Genomic DNA, 21,160 nt, shown 5'->3' with positions numbered 1-21,160 from the left:
GAGAAAAACAGACATTGTAGTTCATAAAGAAAAGACAAAAGTAGCATCAATCATTGAAATTGCTACACCCAGTGAATACAGTGCTTTACGTACAGAAAGACACAAAGCCATAAAATACCAGGATTTGCAGGCAAAAATGGAAGCAATATGGAAGAAGAATACCCAGACAGTTCCAACAGTAGTAGGAACAATGGGTCTCATAAAAAATAATTTACAGTTGTACTTAAGATCAGGGGTGGCCTGTGCTATTGGACTGCTGGACTGCAGCCCCCCCAGCTGTAAAAAAGAAATAAAATAAATCGCAAATAGCGGACCTTCATGCATGTGCACTATTTCCGATATCCAGACTGCTGCTGAGACAGTCTGGAGCATGCACAGACTGTCTCAACAGCAGTCCAGATTAGGAAACATTCAAGAGCAGAGATCCCAGAAGTCTATGCAGTTGTAACTGCATAGACTGTTGCTGGAAAGGGATCGGACTCGGACTGCAACGTCGGCAGGCTGGAGTCTCGTCGGGGGAAGAACATCTCATGGGCTGTGGATTTAATGCTCCAACGGACGTAGGGAAGGATGCGCGGACAGACTTGTACTGCTCCAACTGTGGATTTAATGCTGCATGCAACGAAGGGACCTACATCGAGATCCAGGTAGGGTGTGTGTGTGTGTGTGTGTGTGTGTGTGTGTGTGTGTGTGTGTGTGTGAGAGAGACCGTGTGCTTATCTGCAGTATCACAAATTAAGTGTGATTTAGAGACATGCACATTAGCTGATAATGGAGTCTTTCCATATTGCAGCTCACATTTCTCTGAATTGCAGTTCCCTGCATTTTGTAAGCAGCTCCTTTTGGGTGCTGTACTTACTGTCAGAGGTTGATTTCTTTATGAATCCCCAAGGATTTTCTTACAGTCTTTATCAATGGTTAAAACACCACATTTTGATGACAGCATATGTACTTTGTGTAAGCAGATGATAAAGCCTTTAAGTTGTAAAGCAAATTTGAAAAATAGTCTTTTTCATGATGGTGTAAGCCATTAATATTTAAAATATTGGATGGAGGTTCCTTCTCCCCCCACCAAAAAATGTGCTGCCCTGAAAATGATGGTGATCCTTATTTATCCACATGGAGTCTTATGACAAACATTTACTGTGTAAAGTTTTAATTGTGCTTCAAGAAAAAGAAAGAAACGTCTTTCTGCTGGAAAAACAAATATTGTTGTAAGACCTTTTAACCACAGCTGCTTCCTAATTTTGGTGAAGGCTTTCCTTTTCTTAGCTATTTCAGGTGGAAAATATTGGAAAATATTGACTGCCATTTGTTTGAATAAACATTTCCAATGTTTCAGAGCTGCAGGAAATATTAAGTTTCTGTCAAAGTCTGAAAACAAAAGTCTTATACTAACCATGCCATTAAAGCCTTGCTTGGGAGGTCCCAACCTGTGGATTATATTTTGTTTAAATGTAGTTAAGTGAACTGTCCTACAGCTGCGAATACTGCCTGTATTGCTTTTACAGCAGTTGGGCTTTATCTAAATGTTCTGGTATGCCCACTTGTACATATGTCAAGCCTGTGCCAAGCTTTAACACTGAATAGGCCTAGAACGTCATTGTTTAAGTAGAACTAGCAGTTTGAGGGTGTGAATTCTACAGACGTACTATTTGTGGCACAGTAGTATTACTCTTTTTACTTTCTGTACTTGTTTATGTTGAACTAGAATTAAATCCACAGCATTAGTTCTTCACATCAGCAGGAGTTGCAGCCCTTTGTATAGGCTGGATGTTGACTGACATTTTAGGAACTGAAGAGCCTTCCGCAAGACCTCTTTGTTCTAAAAGTAAGAGCTTCCCCTCTCTAGCAGTACTGACTAATGGTATGTATTTAATCGTTTTACCCTAGATGAGAATGCAATTCTGTTCTGCTTTTGATGCTATATATATGGTGGTACAGCTCCATTAGTTTTTGAATCCTCAGTTGTTTGGCATCTTTGAGTTAGTGGTTTTGAATTTTTTTTACTTCAGAACCGCCCATGGCATTTTTCCATTTTTTTTTTTTTTTTTTTGCATAGGTAGCCATCTAGTATATGAATGATGTAATGTAGTAAAAAGGCCTCTCTTATGTTGAATATAACTTTGTAATTTTATGAAGAAAAAAATACATGTCCATGGTGGCAAATGTTGTTCTCTGTGGTGATATAACAATATACTGCCACTGCTTACATGATGCACTACTGTGTCATTCCCTACCACCAACACTATCAAATAAGTGCATTCAAAGCTGCCATAACATTATACATCCAAACTTCTTATTAAGAGTAAGTTTATGATTGTCAAAAGAGAAGAGTAGAAATGGAATTAATTTATACTTCTCGTATTCCTTGTGCAGACCAAATGTAACATTCTCCCTCCTCTCCCTGGTTCTCCTGGTGTACAAGGCACTTACGGAGTTATGTAAAAAAGATAAATTAGGCTTGCATTTCTGCTTTCTGCAAATGAAGATAACTGGTTGATACTGGAAATTCCTTAATACTAACTCTGGTGCTCAGCTCTGCAACTACTTGTTAAATTTTTTCCACTGCAAATGTTGGTGAAACACTTCTACTTGTGTAACAGAAATGCTTAATTCATTCAAATTCATGGTGAGGATTTAACATCCTGATACTTTTTGAATAGCATGCAGTTTTATTCATTATTTCAGTTGCTGCACACACTGCCATTTCTCCAAAACCTTTCCAAACTGTTTTTGACATTTGTTATACTTTTATTAATTCTAAGCATCTATAATGCAATGCAGCAAAGATCAGCTTTCAAATTCAAAGAATGCAAGATAGAAAGCTTTAGGAAGGGCAATACTGCTACAATACCCAGGGCCAGATCCAGCACTCCGAGTAACTATCATATTGATAACCCATCCCTAAGAGCTAACCCAGTTGTCAAGGACTTTGGGACACACATAGACAGCAATCAAGCCATTGATAATCACATGTCTACAGTAGAGAGTAAATCATTCTATGTTGTGCAACCTATAAACAAAGGTATAGCATCTAGGTCCAAGAAAGTCATTGTTCCACTGTAGTTATCATTCATCAGACCTATCACTGAGTACAGTGGCCCCTTTGGTATGTACCTAACCTGGCATATCCAGCAATTAGAATGTCCACAGTGGTTTCTCATTAAAAGAATACAGGGCATAAGTAACATGTCCTAAGCAGACCACCTCAAGACCTTATCCCTGTATTCTGTCTCCTACAGTCTTTTGAAGGGAGATCTATGGTACAAGGAATATAATGTAATACAGTCAGGAAGGTGTATCAAAGAGCATGTGTATGTTTCATGTTCAAGGGGCCTATGATTTTGAAAACAGCCCAGAGTTAATCTTTATCTGCCACTGGCAAAATGTATTTTCTTTGAATGTGGGTTTCAATGCATGTGAGTTTCAAGGGCAGAGAAGTTTTAATGCTAAGTCTATTTTCATTGTGAGACTGCATTGCATTGTTTAACAGATATCTATTAGGGTTTGCGCTGTAAAATGCAAAATAAAACTTTCAAATGAAATCTAAATCATCGCAGAAGTAAAGCAGTATCCACGTTAGTGTTTATGGTAAATGGGGCAAAATAACCAAGGAATGGGACATTGGAATGGCTGCAGGGGGGAGGCTCCATTCGACCATGATTTTGTGAGGGGAGGGTAGCAAACTCAGACAGCCCCAGTTGAACTATACCTCTCAGTTGTCCATATGTTTGCAGAATCAATAGATATTTGCTTCTTATTTTTGGTTTGTTCCTCATAAAATTTGTGGTTTTCTAGCAAATCATTTAGGAATGAAGTCACTAAATGAGACATTGAGTTTCAGACTTCATAACCTTCAGAAAAATGCATGCTAATGCAAGATCTGTTATTCTATCAACTGTCTTAAGTTTATACAAGAGCAATTTTTAATAGTGTTTGTATGTTCCTCCAATATATTTGGCCTTGTCCAGATTTCCTGCATTAAGAGGTTGAGAGGTATGTGCAAATCGCTTTGTAGAATTAGAAATATCCAAACCTCTCCATTGTCCCCACGTTTGGCTCAAAATGTTGCTCTCCCCTAATAATCCCTCCTCAAAATGGCAATTTTGGAAGAAAACATGGAGGGTTTACAGTTTAACTGTAATGATCAGAGTTATAGATTACTTTTATTTCAGAAATGCATGTAGATGCTCTTATTTTGTTAGCTGCTCAAGTTAGCAGTGTTAATACTAAAAAAGTGTCCCTTTTTGACAGGTTTCCATCTGTATTGTGTGGCAACTTTATATTTTTGCATCACATTTTGGTCTGTAAAATTGTGTTTTTTCTGGCAAATTAGTGGCAAGTCATTAAAGATTGAAGTTAGAAAATAATGACAGACATTTGCGTTTCAGATTTCATACCCTTCAGAAAATTCATACTAATGCAAGACCTACTACTGTTCTATTATCTAAGTTAATAAGAGCAATATTTAAAAAATTGTACTTATTTTTGGGCCTGTGTCCCACTTCTAGTTCTATGTATGGCTTTGACCAGATTTCTTGCTCTGAAGTTGAGAGGTATGAGTGTCAGAGCCATCACTGTCAGCCAGAGACATTTCAAATTGTGACATACTTGTTGCACCCCACTCCCCATTGTAGTGGCTCTGGATGTGTCCAAGGAAGGCAAGGAGCAGTTATGCAGTGTAAGTGTGCAGAGTATTCCCCCATCCAAGGTAGACCACAAGTACAACTGTGGCTTTTCATCTGTCCTTGATTTTGCAGAATGTTCTGGTTTTCTGTCATATTTTTATACTGTTGATTTATGCTTCTTATTATTCAGGAAATGCATGCTGTCACAGTTCCCTGTTGCTCTGTTTAAGTAGCACTGATTTAACGACCATCAGGTAAGCTTGTCAGAGATTGTAAGATGCAAGTAACCTTTAATAAGCATACTGTTAAAGAATTACCAGCATTGAAAGCCTTTTCGTTGTTGCCATGCTGAGAATATTTACATAACTAGATAATGTATAAGCCTTGGGTATTGAAATGCATATGACAGTATTTGTAATAAAAGGACAGGATTACACTATTTTCAGAAGCTCATTACATTTGTTGGGGACTTGCAGTCATCTTTTGTTGGAGACTTGAAGTCATCTTTGCAGGCTTATCCGTAAACTAAACAGAATGCCAATCTATCATGTGTGGTCCATAACTTGTGCAGGAATCCTTTAAGCAATTTATCTTTAGCTTGTTTCTTGTTTGCTGTTCATTTTTTACTTTGATCATGTCTTCCCCATGAAACAAGTATATAGTGTCAGGCAGCAGTTTTTTTTTTGGAATAGAAACATTTTTACAAGTGGGGGTATCACAGAGATTGCTATTTTCAGCATGTTACTTGGTAATTTTATAAAGCTGAATATAAATTATAATTAGAACTGCAGTGCAAGGAGTAGTGGTTTGAGTTGAGTGCTGCTTCTTTTTTTTATACCTGATTTTGACTGGCATTCCAGTAATGTATTTAAAAAGTAATTTTTTTTTCATGCCTCACAACCGGTTTCCATCTGGATATTAAGTAAGTTGTCATGTAGCCAATGCATTGAAATATTTTTTCTTCTACGCTTCATTTTGTCTTGATTGGACTCTCGTAATGACTGTTTGGCACCCAGGGCAGTGTATTTAATTAAAGTTCCAGTTGTTGTGGTTTTGAGCATAGCTCCACACCCTTTCTAGTTGGCCACACCCCTTCCCATTGGCTCCACCCATCCAGCTGTCTCCTGCAGCCCTCCTTTAATTTGAAGTCACCAGCTGCCACTGCTTAAGATACCGCGGTGGTGCAGCGGTAGCGTTGTTGCCTCACAGCAAGATGTTCTCCCATTCGATTCTTGGCTTGGGTTGGGAGTGCCTGATGTGTGGAGTCTGCATGTCCTCCCCACGGTAGAGTGGGCATTCGAATGACATGCGTTGAATGGGTGTGCCTTCATTGAAGGTTGGGCATCGGGCTGGCAACTTGACACCATAAAAACCAACTGCCAATCATTAGCGGACCAGAATTCCGCTGTGGCGACCCCTAACCGGGAAAAGCCAAAAGACAAACAACAACAACTTAGATATGCTACCAATACGTGTACCTCCGTATGAATTACAGTAAATTCTGGGCATGTTGCAGGTGCTGCGAAGAGCACTTTTGGCTAACATCAAAGACTGAAATATACTCATTTCCTGAACTTTAATCATACTCTGACTTAGGAATTGAGTCCATTCCCACCATGGTATTAGAAACTCAAAAGACTTGGAGAAATTAAACCGACTAAGTACTGCTTTCTCTCCAGGTCTCTGAGCAGGACTCAGTAAACTAGGCTGAAGAGGGTTCAGTGGGTCTTCCTGCACTGGGAATCTCTGTTCAACCTCTGACTTCAGGCAGATTTTTGAAGTCTTGTGGAACTTACTACTGCAGATGTGAGACAGCATCCTTAAGGAACATAGCCTGATTCCATTGCTAAGCCCACTACAGGACTCCCAAGTTCATCTTTAGTTCCAGATCAATGTTGCCTGACACGTGAAACAGTCGTTCTACACACCTCCTTACACTGATCATACTTAGGAACATAGGCAATCATGGACAGCATAAGATGCCTTAGCCATGTATACTTTAAGCATAAACACTTAAAATTTCCTGACACCTTTTTTCGAGCGGTTAATAGCAATCACCTCCCAAATCCAGCAGAACCATTCATGATAACTCCGGTGTAAATTTGTGTATGAGCATCTAATCATCAAGACTAGCATTAAAAGTAGCCAAAGTAATACTTTGTGTTACCGCTAACGGTAACTTCTTTCATTGGCTGGGAATGTGTTGAATTAGGAAGCTCTCTCTCTAGTGAAGCTGCTCTTGTAGATTTGGGTCTGTAGTTTGGGTGTTTGCAGAATCACTGATTTTGTGAAGAAATAGGAGGTTAAATATGATTTTGTCTTTACTGGCTCAAAAAGCAAGACTTGTCACCTTGAAGCAGCCAACAGACTACTGAGCATAAGGATAGCTGTGCTAATCTATCAGGAGAGTTGAAGGATTTAAGGCCTTTCATTTTCTTGGTTAGAAATCTCTGTGGTCTTTCCAGTTAAGTGATATTCTTGGATCTGTCCATACTGAAGGGGTAATGTATTCAAAAATGAGAATGAGACGGGAAGAGCACAGTGATATGATGAATTATTTGGATTTTGTGACTATTTCCTTGGAAACTAATTGGGCTAGATAGAAGGATTTCCTGCTATGGTGGAAATGTAATGGCTATATGAGAGAGTTATCAGCATAAATACCTGGGTCTCTTACAGCCATATCTGTCTGAAGTCGAGTACCATTTACAATATATGAGGTAGAAGCAGCCTTTTTGCTGAAAACTACTATTCTGCACTTTTTTGCTTTTAGCTTGAGAGCGTTTTTGATAAACCAGGTAGTCCATATTCCAGCCTTTGCAGAAGATGGCTAGTATTAGTGGATATCCAGCTTGCATTACCAAATCTGGTCATCCACACTTTTAGGATATTGGCTAGAATGTCTGTAAAATAAATTCCAAGCAGGAGAGGGCTCAGCACCTATTCCCTATGGTACCCCACTAGTTAATATTTTGTGTTCAGAGAGGGTACCAGCAACTTCCAAAATTTGGGATCTGTCGGATATCGAGTTTGCAACCCAACAGACAATATAAGGGTTTGTATTAAGTTTCTTTAATTTTTCAATAATTCCAACATGGGGATAAGTGTCAAAAGCTTTGGCCATCTTGAGATAAACAGTACACACAGAGTGACCACTATCCACCTTTTCAAAGACATACTAGGTTAAGGAAGCAGGACCTGCCCTTGACAGAACTGAACTGACTGGGGTCTAGATCAGTTAAGTTGGCTATGAATGTAAAAACTGGTTGTGCTGTGATACATTCCACAGCCTTGCACATAAGGCTGATGAGGCTGATATCCTATTATTGCCTGGGTCTGTAGAAGAGCTTCCCTGTGCAGGCAAGTCCCAATGTTTTTTTTTTTTCAGGTATCAGGCACAAACCCTGTGGATAGGTTGAGGCTTAACAGTTTGAGTATAAGGACAGAGTGTAAATATTTTGCACTGATGAGAATGCAGCCATGCATGCTGTCTGGTCCTGTGGAAACATTAATTTTTGCCTTTGACAGAAATTCTAAGACTTGTTCCAAAGTGATTTCAGGAGCAGCTACATTTTCAAAGATGCAGGGAGGACAATCTGCATAGGTGTAGCAAAGTTAGCTCTGTATTTGTCTGTTGATATATTGGCTATATCCTTGGGGTAAGAATATGTGATATTGCAGATGAGCTCAGTGCATTGCTGGACATTACTCCTTAATTTACTTAATTGCCTGACATAATTATGTAATGATTTGTAGCTCCCTTTGGTGTCTGTAGTGACCTAAAATTTAACTACATTTTACAGTTTCTAATTGTGCTCTTAGTTCCCCTGGTTTGTCAATGCATCCTTGAAGAAGAGACATGGAGATTTTCTAAAACTTTTCATTAGTTTCCTTATTTTTTTACAGTCAATTAATATGAGACTTCCATCAGAGGGGTTTATTCCAGAAATACATTTAGAGTGGATGATTTTTCTATGCAGCTGTTTAGGTGTTGGTAAAAGGTGGAGGTGAATGAATGCAGCAGCCCTTTCACCTGGGCCCATTTCTGCTGGTAATTTTTGTCCAGGTCTTCTATTAGCCAAAGTAGGTTTGCCCTGGAAATGTCCCTTAGATGGTTTCATTTGGTGATAGCATGGTACCACTAAGCCTAACAGAGATCACAACTTATTTGTGATCATATTTATCCAGGACATGAAGATATGGGATCGGGTACAGACAGGAGCTAGGCTACTAAGGACCAGTCCAAAGATATTAAAGTCTCTAGTGAACAGTCTTATCATTTTCTCCAGTGTATTTGTATTAAAGGTTAAGAAATACCCCTCATATTCATTTTAGAGACAGTTAAGTACACAAGTCAATGCCTCAGTAGCTGAAGTCCCTTACGAAGAAAAGTATCTGGTTTGACATTTAACCCCTCAACTGTTTTTAGGCAACTTCCATAATTTATGTGGGACACTGATGGGAACCTGTAGTAGATGGATTTGTTAAGGGTGATATGGATCTCCAAATTAGGACAGCGGGTAATTTGATATAAGATGATGGTGTTTCTGTCAAATACAGATTCTTCCCTCATGAAGTCCACAATAAACCATCCTCTGACTTTCTTCACCTCAGAGCTGCCTTAATGAAGCCCTTTGGAAGAATAAGAACCCTGAGTAATTCCCCTATTCACCCTTATATCAACAAATTCCAGTTTTGCAGTCTAAAAACACACAGACTCTACTTCTGTAGGCAGATGCTATCATTAAGCTCATAGCTGAGCAAGATTTTGAGTAGAAGTCTACAAATGGCCTTGTTGGTGCAGTACATGACCCAAAGACCAAAACACTTTGCCACCTTGTCACCAGACAAGAAGTCTAAAACCTTGGACAGAGTGGGTAAAATGTTTTTCCCCTTTGCCATATTGGGTCTCACAGACCTCAAATACTTGTCTCCACACTGGGACTCATTGCCCTCAATTAATATTCTCTCTCTCTATCTCTCCCCTTTTTAGATTCCAGTTTTTTAGGTACTGAAATACCTATCTCATCCCCTTCCAGTTTGAGCTCATTGAGTAAGGACTGAGACTCAGACTACAGCACAGACACTGGCCCTCCATGTGGTCTACTGTAGTTTTCACTATGCTGACACTATTGCTAGGGCATCAGATTCAAGAATAATGCTATACATGGTCACCTAGATAAGAATATTCTACCTTAAGGAAGAGCTCAGCCAGTCCAAGCTGGAAGCTTCCTTCAAGGAAGAGGTTTTATTTAGCCAACCTTCACATTACCTAATGAATGAGTCTTCAAGTGGAAGCATGCCTCTTCCAGTGTAGAGGATCTCTATTATCTTCCTTCAGCTCCCAAATCCACTTCTCCTTCTTGTAGGCCTAGCCAACCACCAGGAAAAAAAAGATGCCTCCTCAAAGACAAAGGAGGGCCGTCAAGCATCATACAAGTCTTGCCCACACCACCTGAGGTACCAACCAAGTTACCCAAAAGGACATCTCCACCTGGCCAACAGTTGATTGCCCTAATTATATTTCAGGCCTGTCCACAGGGGGCAATTTTTCTAAGTTTGTCCTAGCTTAGAGAACCATAACAAAAGACCTACAGTTTTCAAAATGGCCACAGACTGCCATATCTTCTTACGTCCTTCCCTAGAAGGAACTCTTCTCAGATACCAAGCCTTCTCAAAAATGCTTGTGTGACAGGCCTGAACTCTACCCCTTAAAAGATGCTATAGAGACTGTCCCTCCTTTGGAACAATGCCAGGGGCTCTACTTCTACCTACATCTTGTTCTGAAGAGGATGGAAGATTCCCACTCTTCTTGGACCTCACTGAATTTAGAGTGCATCATCAGATGTCATGATTTAATGGTAACTCTCCAGGGCATTATGCCTGTCTGCTGCAGGGTACCTGTATTGATATGCTTGGCAAGCATTAGTGTCTATGGTACAGGAAGAAGATTTACTCAGTTTGTTCTTAAGGGTACCATCTCTACTACAAAATTCTACCATGCAGACTTTTCTCTGAGTGCAAAGTTTTGACCAACATGATGGCCTTCAAGGCTGAAATTCTGCAGAAGAATGACCTCCACTGATTCCTCTACTTGGATGGCTAACTGATGATAACCCCATCAAGAGACTTCCTGGTTTGGTCCTTGGATATGATGCTCTGTTGCATGCATTACCTAGGAGGGTGGTCATATACTAGAAAAACTCACTTGCGTTATCTCAGGAAGACTGGTTTCACTGGCATGTAGCTTAATATACTTCTGTATAAGCTATTCCTGCCCAAAAAAGTTTCCCAAAAATTCATAAATTTGGTAGCCTTGGTGAGGCACAACTGCATATTTTGTGACAGATGGCCATCAAATCTTTATGGTAGCATTTGCACACCTGATGATGATCATGTTGAAGTGGGCAATATAGTACTGATGGCTGCAGGGTCACCACATGCTCATGTATGTTTGCTGTGGCAGAAACGAGTCTCTGCAGTCAAGTCTACTTATCTGTTCAAAATAAATAAAATAACTAAGCAAGTGAACTGATGCACACAGACATTTGCGTTCATATCTTAAGAGGATAATGAAACTTTCTCACTGACACAGGCTCTGATTGAAATGGTACCCTGTGATGAGCTCTTATTACTGGACTCACTAGACCATCCTTACTAGCAATTCAGAACACAAGCCATGATCTAAGATGAAAGGCAACAAAGAAGTCACATCAGTAATGTTTTAAATCTAGTTAGACCATAAGGTATTACCATATGCTACATAACAGAATGTCTGCTGTTGAGAGACACTGCCTTCGTTATCTATGCTCATGTCAGCTACATTTTGTGCAGTATTACACATCACTTAGATTGGTGTAGGTCCTCTTGAAAGTCCCATATGAGTCTTTTCAGGACAAGGACCACTTTCTAAATTCTGACAAATTTTATTAAAAAACTTTACAAAATATTTCTAAACCAGCACTGCCATCATACTGTTTGCTGCTTCAGTGACTGGTTCTCATCATTGCTTGATCAGAAAGAAAAATCAGGGTTCCACTAAGGCAGATCCCAGTAGAACAAGAAACTCACAATGGTGTGATGTTGAGTGTTGCTCCTGACAAGATAAGGCTGGAAAAGGACAACTCGGTCACTTATGGGAGCGGACGGCCTTGGAGGTAAAGGCAGAATCATATAAAAAAAAGTCTGCTATCAGCTTGTTATGCTTTGGAGGTCCTGTTTCTATAAAATGAGCATTCTGTAACATCCAAGTTTAACTGCTCTATATACTGCACAATAACATGTACTAATGTGGGGCCATAATGGATAAAAAAAACTGATATTTGAGCTTGTGGCCCTATGGAAATCTAACTCATATAAATTAAAAAAAATAATGAAATCCAGCCTCAACCATGGTGTATGTTACATTACAATTAATGTACAAGATGTTAGCAGTCATAATATGCAACAAAATCTAGAAGATTTACAATTTTTGCTTGGAAATGTTTACACAGATATTTTTATACCCCCAAGTAGATTCCAGAGAATTTTTCCTTAGGTAGAGAGCAAATGATGGAGGTGTGATGGGGAAGAAAGAGGTAATTTGAAACATATTTTCTGGAAGTGTAATGAGTTGGCAGACTTTAAAGATTCCCTGCAGATTACTCTATCAGAGATGCTGGGTGAGCAAATTGGACTAACTAGGGAAATGATTTTTCTGAGCTATGATACAGAATCAGAATTGCCCAAACATAGTAAGGCCTTGCTGAGTCTAATTACGGTGGCTGCCAAAAAAGCAATTACTAGAAAATGGAAATCAAAGTCTAGTAGAAGTAGTGAATATAGTAACCGAGATAAAACAACTGGAATTAGGATCTTTAGAAAAGGGTTGGAGCAAACTACATAGGGAAAAAAAGGGAATTGTGGGTATAATATATACATGGGGGGAATGAGGTATAAAAGAAGGGAGAATTTGAATGAGCTACGAAATGTTTGAATGACAATGATTGGGTAGACTATAAGTAATGTATAATGTTTACAACTGGAATTGTGTCAATATGGTTTGTGATGTAAAATGCCTGCAGCTAGGATGATGTCAATATGGCTTGTTTTCATTCATATAAATGTATGATTGCCTGTGTCATAAGTGATAATTTAATAAAGATGTTTCTTGTTTAAAAAAAAAAAAGATACCAGCAGTCATGACACTTACGGACTATATTGACGTTGGTAGAGAAGCTGCCATACCGGTAGATGATACACCCAGCAGTTGCTGAATCTTCAGGTACTTGACGTTTTACTAAAAGCAGGTTCTCATCTGAGCCTTCAGTGGCAGTACTCACTGTAACAGAAAACAGAGACAAAAATCACATTCAGAGAAATCTATTACATTCACACACCCAAATATTTCCTCACTTAACTGCTGAAAGCCACAAAAAGGCTGTCTCACTAGAATGATAGCCGATGGCTCACACTAAACCATGATAACTGTGAAAGGTGAACAGTATGTAAAACGAAAAACTATTTGAACAATAGCCAAACCGTCATCAGGAATACTATACATTCATAACAGACAGAGCCAGTCTCCTCCAGGGAGCACTGATACACAAAATTCTTAAAACAGGGTACTGTCCTCCTCTCAGAAAGAGACCAAAATTACACACTTAGAATTGGCCTTCTTACAATTTACCTTCCCAGATTCAGACTAGCCATTGGTAAGAAAGCTTTCTCCAGAACAGGGCCTATACTGTGGAATCACCTATCTCATAATGTTAAGGGCAAGTAAAGTAGATGCATTCAAAAAAAACTTTAAAAGGATCCTTCTTTGATGAAGCAAAATGCTCTTGCTTCCGTGATAAGGCTAACAAACAGAGTATTTAAGTTAATCAAATTCATAAACCTATATTCATATGCAGGTGTATATATTAATAACTGCATGTATTACTTCATATGAGTATATGCCCTTACCATGTTGGCAGTGTTTCCTTGCATTTTAACATTATTTTGTTCTCTCTTTCATCTGGATATGAAACTTATATGCCCTGGCAATATCTTACAGAAAATATTATATCACTGAATTATATCACTGTGCTCAGGATATGGCTGAAAAGGGTCAACTGACAAGCCCACCTACCCGGTCAACAAATGGAAAATAAATAAATAAATAGACATAAAAATGCTAATTGCAAATGAGTATCAAGTGCTTATTTTTTCTTGAAAGAGCATGGGGAAAAAAATCACTGCATCATCCGTCTTCCAAACTGCTTACTGCTATTATTATGCATAATGAGCAACAAGGACTTTAGGAAACTGACAGCTTGTGAGCATCATATGTCATCAAATACACTACCCATGTGGCTACAACAAAGTGTCTGCACTTTCAAAGCACAATGTAGGTTGGACAAGATATTGTTTTCATTGTAGGACAGTGACCAATAAATACATGCTCATCCCTTGTTTTGTGGTTATAGAACTGCTATAGTTAACTCTGTTTTGTTACACAGTCTATTCTCATTATCACCTGTAATTTCTTATGCTAACTTTTATTACCTGTTAGCTTAGGTGGAATACTACCTGTTTCACTGTATACATGCCTATAAATGTCTCACTGTTTGTCAGGCTGGACTTTAGCTGCCATTTTAATGTGTTGACATACCTGAAATACAAAAGTGAAGACAGCATCATTCCAACTGTCACACACACACACACACACACACACACACACACACACACACACACACACACACACACACTAAAACTAATTATTTTGATGCATTTTATACATGGATATCCCCAGATGGTCAATATTAAAATCAGATTGACGATATAGTTTGCAATCAGAGACACAAGAGTTCAATACAGACAGCAAAAATAAAACCTGGAACTGATTGTGACTCAGACCATTAGCTTCTTATTTCAAAATTTAGAATCAGACTAAAGAAAACAAACAAAAAAACAAGCCAACTAGTGCAAACTTAAAAATATTCCATACAAACATGTAGCTGAAAGACAGATTTAAGGGACCAGATATTATAGCTAGAGTTTGTGAAGAACTATGGACAGAATTTCAAGATACTGTCCAGAAGGTTTCACCAAAAATACAAAAATTTTCTAACTAAAAAGACTAAGAATGAGAAAAGTGTGTATGAATTAATGATCCAGAGGAATAATGCTGTAAGATGGCTGGCAAGGACGAGATAAATAAAATTAACAAAGTGTTGAATAAAACTGGAGAGTGTGAAAAATAGAAGGCAAAAAATGACTGTCTGTGAAATCTTTAGAAATGCATAAAATAAAAAAACAAGCTTTAAAACTTTAATATAAAGAACAGAGTAAGTGCTTTTGCGGCCTAACAGCCGCTTCTTCAGACAATTAACAGCAGCATTCTTCTTCCTATTTAAAAGCAGTCATTTAGTCAAATTAATTAAGAACTCTATCCTCTTAAAGACACACAAACCAATGCAATGCTAACACACTATCAGCATTTAGTAAAAATTGTTTACAAAGGAAATACAGCAGCTTAAAACTACACATCTCAAAAATGTTTCATACATAAAAAAAATGTATAAAATATATTAAAAAAAACACCAATAGGGGAGTGCCCGTGCACGCAACAATGGTTTAATAGATACAATGTCATTTATTCCTGGTGTCTTTACTGCATTAAAAAACATAATTTGGAATCTTTAGAAACGGCCGAGGAAAGAAGGAAAGCACAAGACAATATAGATAGAGAAAACTGTCAAGATGATGCACTGCTGCAGGGAACAGCAAAAAGAAATTAGGGATGTATTTAAATTAGCAGTACAAAGGACTGGAAGAGGATAATAGAATGGGAAAGACATCTCTTCAGGAAGACTGATGATGTAAGGGAAACTGCCATGTAAAAAAATGGTGTTCTACAAGGTAAAGTTGAAAGGGACATAGCAGAAGCAGAATATAACTAAGAAGAGGTGTCAGGAATATACACTAGAACTATACAAGGACTCAGCTTTACTAATAAATATGATAGCATGGTCTATAACCAAGAGCCAGATATCCAGGAAAGTTAAGTAAAATGGGCCCTAGAAGGAACTGTTAATACCAGGCCACATGAAGTAATGGAGAATACCTCTCAACTCTACAGATTTTCGCAGAATGTCCAGATTTTTGCCAAATGTTTTTGGTCCATTTTTTATAAACTTGTTGTTTTCTGTCAAATTAATGGCAAATCATTAATGATTGAAGTTAAAAAATAATGACAGACATTTGAGTTTCAGACTTCATACCCTTCAGAAAATTCATGCTAATGGAAAACCTGTTATTCTATCAACTTTCTAAGTTTGCAAGAGCAATATTTAAAAATTGTCCATAGTGTTGTGCCTTTTCCCCACTTTTATGTATGGTTTTGACCAGATTTCTTGCTCTAAGAAGTTGGGAGGTATGCAATGGAGTTCTAGCTGAATTGTTTAGAATTCTGCAAAAAGGTGCTTTTTGGTGGTGCTCGTAACTTGCTGGCAAATTTAGATAATGCAACACTGGCTTTTAGATTGGGAAAGGTAATGTTATATTCAAATTACAAAAAGGGGCGTAGCTAAAGATTGCTCAAATTAATAAATACTTGCACCCTTTTATGTGTTAACAAGGTAATTCATAACAGCCTTCTAGCTAAGTTCTGGTACTATACAGACCAAGAAATAACAGATGTCCAAGCTGATTTTAAAAAAATGTTTCAAAAAGCCATCATCTGCTGGATAATGGAGAATGCAAGGGAGTACTACAAATTCATTTAATTTACTTTTAGTGCTGAGACTTTATGGACAATTACAAACTATTGTGAGTACTCACAAAGAGGCAACAATTAGAATCAAACATGAAACAAACGATTAATTCAAGACTGGGAAAAGAATGCAGAAGGCTGCACATTCACACACTACTTATTTATGTGCTGTAACAGAATCATATGATGGAATAAACTTGGTGGGCGAAATATTAACAACTTTAACTATGCAGACAATACCACTTTGATAGCTGAAGGACAGGAGCAGCTGCAGAATCTTTTGACAAATGTGGAAGTAGAAAGTGCAAAAGCTGGTTTGCTGCTCAGATTTAAAAAAAAAAATAGATTATGTTGCCCAGTCCTATCAGCCACTAAGGGTGGGGACTGGCAATGCGTAAATGGTCATGAGACTCAGTTACCTTGAAAATCCTATGAAGTCTATAAATTATTTGTAAATAGATGGGAAGGAACTGAAGGCAGTGAAAATATTTTTATTTTCCTGGACTCAAAGACTTATGCAGAAGGTGTCTGCAACCATGAAATTAAAAGATGATTGCTTACTGGGAGGAAAGCAATGTTAAATGTGGAAAGGATATTAAAGAGCAAATACATTGTATTGTCAACACTGCTCTGTCTATTCAAATCAATGGTTCATAGGTTAAACTAAGCTAATGACCACCAGTCTTTACAACCTAAGCCATGCAACCAAACTCAGTTTTGTCCCAGAGTACCTTGAATGCCTTTATGGTGGGGTATGCTATCAATGAGATAGCTAAGGATTATGTGGGGGAATATGTTAGATGGGGATTAATTTACTCAATGCCAACCTCTATCTAGCATTGTTTGAATAGCATCATGCATGAACCCTACTTCACAAGGATGGGGAGCTTTATTCCATAGTGCAGGGGTGTTTTGAGACACATATCACTCTTTCCAGCATGTTCTATTTATGTTGCAGGCAAAGTTCAAGTACTTGTATCTAGTGTTTCTGGTGCTGCTTGTTTTGCAGACTTGCAAGACTTCCATCAGAGCTGGATCTGAGGATGCTTTATATGCCAGGCATAGATTGCCTCTCAGTAACCTGTACGAGACATAGTACAGAGATAGGGCCTTATGGCAATCTGTGTAGGGCAGAATATTCATACCCTGGACTCTCCTGTTGAGGAACCTTTGAATAAGTTCCAGCTGTTTCAAGTGTCTGGTAAGTTACATGCCAAAGGGGGCATTGTACTCAGTGATGGGTCTGATAAGGGATGAGCAGAGTCGCAGTATAACTTCATTGGACCTGGATGCTTGCCATACCCTTTGTTTATGACTTGGGCAACATAGAATGATTTTCTTACCACCTTGGCTACATGTTGTTTAAAGACCAGATTACTGTCTATATATATTCCCAGACCCCTAACTACTGGGTCATCTCTTAAGGATGTTTTATCAAATTAGATTTGTGGACGATTTTCCAGAGAGCACTATAATGCATTTCTTTGCATTGATAAATGTATAGATATACATACACATATATATATATATATATATATATATATATATATATATATATATATATATATATATATATATATACACACACACACACACACACACACACACACACACACACACACACAACACACATACATATTTTGTATCCCTCCATCCATTGGAATCAAACCCATAACCCACACCATCACCAAAGACAAGAGTTCTACTATTATCCTAACCTGGAAATGTCCCAGTAATATCATATGACTGCAAGAGGTGGGCTACAAGTACAACTGTGCACTCGAAAACTGATGCTTTTGAACTGGAGTTGGAGAAAACTTTTGAGAATTTCTTGGATTGTAAAAGATCAAATCAGTCAAGACTTAAGGAAATAAATCCAGATTGTTCACTGAAAGGTCAGATAGTAAAACTAAAGTTCAAATGCTTTGGCCAAATAATATGAAGACTAGATTGACTGAAGAAGTTACTGGAAAAGACTGAAGGCAAAAGAAGAAGAGGGTTGCAATGTCTAAGATGGATGGACAGCATTACTGAAGTAATTATGAATTTACAAGAACTTAAAGAAACAGTGGTGGACACACAGGTCTGGCATGCTAAAGTTATTGAGGTCATGAAGAGCTGTACCCAACTAAACAGCAACAACTACTGACACTGTAAAAGATCTGGAAGGAGCTTTTTTAGATAACACTAAAATTTCCAACCAGTTTGATATACCGGAGAGGGCAGAAATTATAAGAAGTGACTTAGTGTTGCTTAATGAATGGAAAAAATGTAGCAGTTTCATTCAAGTGCACAAAAAGTGCAAAGTACTACACCTGCAGAATAAAGGATAAAAAGAAGTTATGTTCTTACCATAACGTTCCATGTCAGTTGTTCATCTCGCCTTTGTTCTTACACACGGGTTCGGAGCCGATCCCTCGGCTCCGAGTCGGCCACATTCCAAGCTCTGCATCTAAGAGAAGCTCGAGGCACAGTCCCTATCCTATGATCCCCTGCTGCTAACCCTCAGATCTAGTTTGCAAAGAAACCAGACAACAAAAACATACCTGCGTACACATGCCTACGCACCAAAAATACCTATACACGTATATACATAAAAGGTAATGACAGATACAGGCCAATATGTTATACCTGTCCGACTACGCACGCATACATAGACACAGGCAGTCTAAGAGAACCATGAGAAAGACAACCAACCACGAGTCATACCTGTTCCTCCAGAACACAGAGGGGGAAGGAGGGCGGTAATGTAAGAACAAAGGCGAGATGAACAACTCACATGGAACGTTATGGTAAGAACATAACTTCTTTATGTGAAGTTGTTCGATCTCGCCTTTTGTTCTTAGACAAGGGTAGCATCCCCAGCACCTTAAACCCCGGGTGGCTCACGGGAGAACATTCCTGAGAACAGTGGAACCAAAGGAAGCCCTGTCCCTGGAGGTCCTGTCCACTTTGTAATGAGTAATAAAGGTATGAGGTTTGGCCCAGGTAGCCGCAGCACAAATGGTATCTATAGGTAAACGAGCCGCATGTGCCAGAGAAGTAGAAACAGCTCTAGTAGAATGAGCTTTAACTTTGAGGGGAGTAGGCTGATTGGAAGATGAATAAACAAAGTTTATGCAGTCTGAAAGCCATTTGGATAGCATGATTTTTGTAACTGCAAGTCCTTTCTTATTATCTGCATGAGACACAAATAGTTGGTCTGATTTCCTGAACTCTTTTGTTCTGTCCAGGTAAAATCTCAGTTGTCTGTGTATGTCCAATTTGTGAAGCATGTATTCCATCTTATTAGTATGGTTCCTGAAAAATCTGGGAAGTTCTATGGACTGACTAAGATTAGATTGTGAGCAAACTTTTGGTAGAAAGGACGGATTAGTACGTAAGGTGACCCTGTCTGGATGAAATATCATATATGGTGGTCTAATTGACAGTGCCTGCAGCTCCAAAACTTTGCGGGCTGAAGTGATTGCCACCAGAAATAGGGTTTTCCAGGAAAGATATTTCAGTGGGCATGACGAAGCTGGTTCAAACGGCGATAGCATGAGTTGGGATAGCATCAGGTTTAAATTCCAAGGAAAAACTGGGCTTCGAATAGGTGGTCGGAGATAAGTTCCCTTCATGAAAGCTCTACAAAGTCTGTGTGACATAATCGTAGCGCCTCCTTCACCCACATGAAAATTAGATATGGCAGCCAGCTGTACCCTTATGGTGGATGTTGAAGCCCCCTGGTGAAAGAGAGTGGATAGAAATTCTAGAATCTTATGAATAGGAGCAACCAAGGGATCTATACCTTGTTTGGAGGCCCAACACGTGAAACGTTTCCACTTGCTCTTGTACAATTTTCTAGTGGAGGATTTGTGGGAAGAAATCAGAATATGTTGTACTGCTGGAGACAAAATATCCGACCTGGCTAAGCTGGGAAGTGGAGCAGCCATGCTGTCAATTTGAGGGATGAGAGAGAGGGGTGAAGAACTCCTGACGAGTGGGTCAGCAGGTCTGGCACTGGGTCCAGAGTCCAAGGTTCCTCTATTTGGTGAGCTTGGAGGAAGGGGAACCAGATTTGTCGAGGCCAGAATGGTGCTATCAAGATGATCGTCCTGTCCAGACCTTTGGCTTTCTGCAGAAATTTTGGGATCAATGGAACAGGAGGGAAAGCATATAGGAGACCCGGGGGCCAATCGTGTACCGGAAGGGGAAAGTAGGGCGAAATAACTTCTGCATTTGGCATTCAAGGGGGAAGCAAAAAGGTCGCAGCAAGGCTGGCCCCATCTGCAGAAAATCCTTTCCGCTACTTGATTTTTGAGGGACCACTCGTGAGGTAGCAGGATGGCTCTGCTCAACCTGTCTGCTATTACGTTGGACGTCCCCGGGATGTGCATTGCTATGAGAAAGCGTCCGGTGGACACAGCCCATTGCCAGATCCTCAGGGCCTCTCTGCATAAGGGGTAAGACGGGGTAAGACCTGGTTCCTCCTTGCTTGTTTATGTACCAGACCACTGACATGTTGTCTGTCTGAATTGCAACTGTTCCCGGAGGTAAGTAGTCGTGAAAGTGTTGCAACGCTAGGAACACTGCTCTTTACTCCAGGACATTGATGTGCAGATTGTACTCCATTTTCGACCACTCGCCTTGAACTGTTCTCCCCTGAAAAAGTCCCCCCCACCCTATCAGGGAAGTGTCCATGGTCACTGTGGCTATGGGGGGAGGAAGAACAAATGGGCGGCCTATCGTAAGTTCATGACTGTTCATCCACCATCGAAGATCCCATTTGCAATAGTCAGTTTGCAGGATG

General features: G+C 39.2%; 1 protein-coding gene across 3 annotated transcripts in view; it reads right to left on the bottom strand.

Moving 5' to 3' along the window:
• The window catches only part of PMEL (premelanosome protein), a 706,375-nt gene that overhangs the window by 19,369 nt on the left and 665,846 nt on the right, over window positions 1-21,160 (bottom strand). For all 3 annotated transcript variants that reach the window (XM_044083764.1, XM_044083765.1, XM_044083763.1), the window contains exon 8: window positions 12,823-12,951. In XM_044083764.1, coding sequence (XP_043939699.1) covers window positions 12,823-12,951 — 129 coding nt within the window. The remainder of the gene's footprint in view (window positions 1-12,822; window positions 12,952-21,160) is intronic.

This window comes from Protopterus annectens, chromosome 9.part0, assembly GCF_019279795.1.
Source record: "Protopterus annectens isolate FY-2018-M chromosome 9.part0, PAN1.0, whole genome shotgun sequence".
Classification (NCBI taxonomy): Eukaryota; Metazoa; Chordata; order Ceratodontiformes; family Protopteridae; genus Protopterus; species Protopterus annectens.
This window is presented reverse-complemented; position numbering and strand designations above follow the sequence as displayed.